Genomic DNA, 3,114 nt, shown 5'->3' with positions numbered 1-3,114 from the left:
GCCGAGCACCACCACCACCACCACCACCACGCACACCCGCACCCGCCGCACCCGCACCACGCGCAGGGCCCCCCGCACCATGGCGGTGCCGGCGGGGCCGGGCCCGGACTCAACAGCCACGACCCGCACTCGGACGAGGACACGCCAACCTCAGACGACCTGGAGCAGTTTGCCAAGCAGTTCAAACAGCGGCGCATCAAGCTGGGCTTCACGCAGGCCGACGTGGGGCTGGCGCTGGGCACGCTGTATGGCAACGTGTTCTCGCAGACCACCATCTGCCGCTTCGAGGCCCTGCAGCTGAGCTTCAAGAACATGTGCAAGCTCAAGCCGCTGCTGAACAAGTGGCTGGAGGAGGCGGACTCGAGCACCGGCAGCCCCACGAGCATCGACAAGATCGCGGCGCAGGGCCGCAAGCGCAAGAAGCGGACCTCCATCGAGGTGAGCGTCAAGGGCGCGCTCGAGAGCCATTTCCTCAAGTGCCCCAAGCCCTCGGCGCAGGAGATCACCAACCTAGCCGATAGCCTGCAGCTGGAGAAGGAGGTGGTGCGGGTCTGGTTCTGCAACCGACGCCAAAAGGAGAAGCGCATGACACCGCCCGGGATCCAACAGCAGACGCCCGAGGACGTGTATTCGCAGGTCGGCACCGTGAGCGCCGACACGCCGCCGCCCCACCACGGCCTGCAGACAAGCGTACAGTGAAGGCGAGGGGCGCAGAGAGACCGAGGGCCGCCGCCGCCAACGCTACCGCCTCTGCCTCTGCAGCTGCCGCCACCGCCGCCACCGCCTCCGCCTCCGCACGGATCACTGACGGGGGCTGCCACCGAGTTGGGGCCCCCTCTGCCGCCCTCCTTTCCGCCCAAAGACAGGCAGGCCCACCTTGGAGGGAACAAAAGCGAGACACAGACGGACCAAGGAGACATTTTTTTCTTTCCTCTTTTTTTTTTTAATTTTTAAATACAAGGAAGGGGAGGGGGCAAAAAAAATATAAAAGCATAATAAATATACGAACTGTTTTATATATATATACACACACACACGACAGCGAAAGAAAACCGGAAGAGAAGATGGGGGTGATCACCAGGTCTCTTATACTGTGGTGGTGTTTGTTTCATTTTTGGTTTTGGTTTTTATTTCGAAGGAGGGTGAAGAAAAGAAACACACCAGAACTGCACTTCTGAGCTGCTTTTCTTTCTTTCTTTCTTTTTTTTTTTTTTAGTTGGTTCCCCCTCCCGTCCACCTTGAGTTGTCTTGTAAGGCAGTAGTGGACAGCACCTGCCTTGTCCTCGTGTCTTTAAAGAAAAGGGGGAAAGAAAAAAGTCCTCCCGTGCGCTCCCTCCCTCCCAAGGGCTGTCTAGAGTGATTCACCGGGAAACTTTGTTTCCGGAACGACCTGAAAAGTAAGCAGAGGCACCGGGTTGGTGCAGGAGATGGCTCGAGATGCTCCAGGACCCTGTTGGTTTTTGTTGTTGGGTTTTTTTTTCCCCTTGTCCTTATGAAAGTCACTTGGGGACAAGCAGAAATCGACTGTGAAGTGGGAAGGAGGGGGTGGGGGAAAGTCTCCAGGAAAAAAAGAGGGAAAAAGTATTCACAGCTTCTGAAATTAACAGACTGAATAGCAAAGCCAAAAGGAAAAGAAGTATCCGGAAAGAAACCGTGGAAATGGAAGCTTCCCTGAAGAGCAGAGGCACGGGGGGGACAGCATCCAGCGGAGAGTGGCGAGAGGCCCCGGGCCCAGTGGAGGACCAGGCTGGCTTGGACTAGGCGTGAGGCAAGGGCCCAGCCAGCGAGGCCACCGAGTGAGTCCCAGCCATCAAACCCTGGTGGTGATGGCTGCCCCTCGGGGTGGACGATGCCTAAAGAATAAAATTCCACCGCTAATATTTTTTTTAATAATATTTTTTATTTTTTATTTCTGGACGGAATCAGATAAAGGGATTTAGAAAGATGAGCACCTGCCGCTGCACTTCTCTGAACTTCTCTCCTCAATCCGTTGCCAACTTTGAATGGGTGCTGTGGATGTGATTATATAATACTGCCATTTCCAAGCAGTGTTTTTGGTAGGTTTTAATAAACAGACTTTTCAAAAAGACGGCAATATAGAATTGTTAGATCCGTTGTTGATCTAAAAAATATTTGCTTTATATTTTCATTAAATGACTTCTTTTAATATTTTATTCAGAATACTTATGAACTGCTGCAAAACGGTAATTTATTTTTCCCCAGATCTTGTATTACGTGTTTTTTTCAGACGAGCACAAATCAAAATGAAATGAAAATATGGACAGTTGTTAGGTAATAAGGGTATCTTTTGATGTGATAATTTGATTGTAATTTAATTTGAGTAGTGATTCCGTAAGAGCTGATCGAGAAAATAAATTTGTTAGAATGAAATAGTCTGTGTCTGATGCGTAAACACTGTGTGGGAAGAAAAAGAATCCTTTAGGAAATATTTTTTATTAATGCAAATCCTTAAGTGATAGCACTGAGAAAGTAGAACTTGCTCCTCTGAAGGGAACAGAAACTGCTAGGATTTTAACATAGTCGCCACTCCTTGTTAATCCTTAAATTTTGAAATATTTTCCTCTCTTTTAATTTTTAGTGGGTGTCTTAGTGGGTAGGTGAAATTGCCTAGATACTAGCCCTTTTCTTAGAGATGCTTGGTAATTCTTCACCAGAACATGTCACAGTAAAAAAAAAGTGCCAAATGGTTAATAACACCCCCTCCCAAAGCTTTGCTTTCTCCTCCCTATATTTCTATGTCTTGTTCTTGTATTTCTGAAGACATAGGTGTGAAGGATAACTTTCAAGACTATAAAATATTTTAATGTCACTTATGTCCCATTGGTAACTCTGTAATTAAATTATTAAGGGTTATTTTTTTTACTTTACTCCCCCTGTAAGGAAAGCATATACTGACTATAGTCCAAATGCATTACTTTCTGTGTGATTATCAACTTACAGTTCTACGTTTCTGTGTTAAAGTCTTCCCTCAGTGATGATTGGACATGTTCTTTATTGCTGCTGGGGGCTTTATTTATTTTTTTTTAGATCACTCTTTAGATATACTTTTCAAGAGTGGTCACATTTATCAAGTTAATGTATCAATATTTACAG

General features: G+C 47.4%; 1 protein-coding gene across 1 annotated transcript in view; it reads left to right on the top strand.

Moving 5' to 3' along the window:
- LOC102875074 overlaps window positions 1-699 on the top strand; it is a 14,902-nt gene extending 14,203 nt beyond the window's left edge. Inside the window, exon 13 of the mRNA XM_006883966.1 lies at window positions 7-699. Coding sequence (XP_006884028.1) covers window positions 7-699 — 693 coding nt within the window. The remainder of the gene's footprint in view (window positions 1-6) is intronic.
- The last annotated feature ends 2,415 nt before the right edge of the window (window positions 700-3,114 follow it).

This window comes from Elephantulus edwardii, unplaced genomic scaffold, assembly GCF_000299155.1.
Source record: "Elephantulus edwardii isolate Elephantulus edwardi_28Jun2011 unplaced genomic scaffold, EleEdw1.0 scaffold00030, whole genome shotgun sequence".
Lineage (NCBI taxonomy): Eukaryota > Metazoa > Chordata > Mammalia > Macroscelidea > Macroscelididae > Elephantulus > Elephantulus edwardii.
This window is presented reverse-complemented; position numbering and strand designations above follow the sequence as displayed.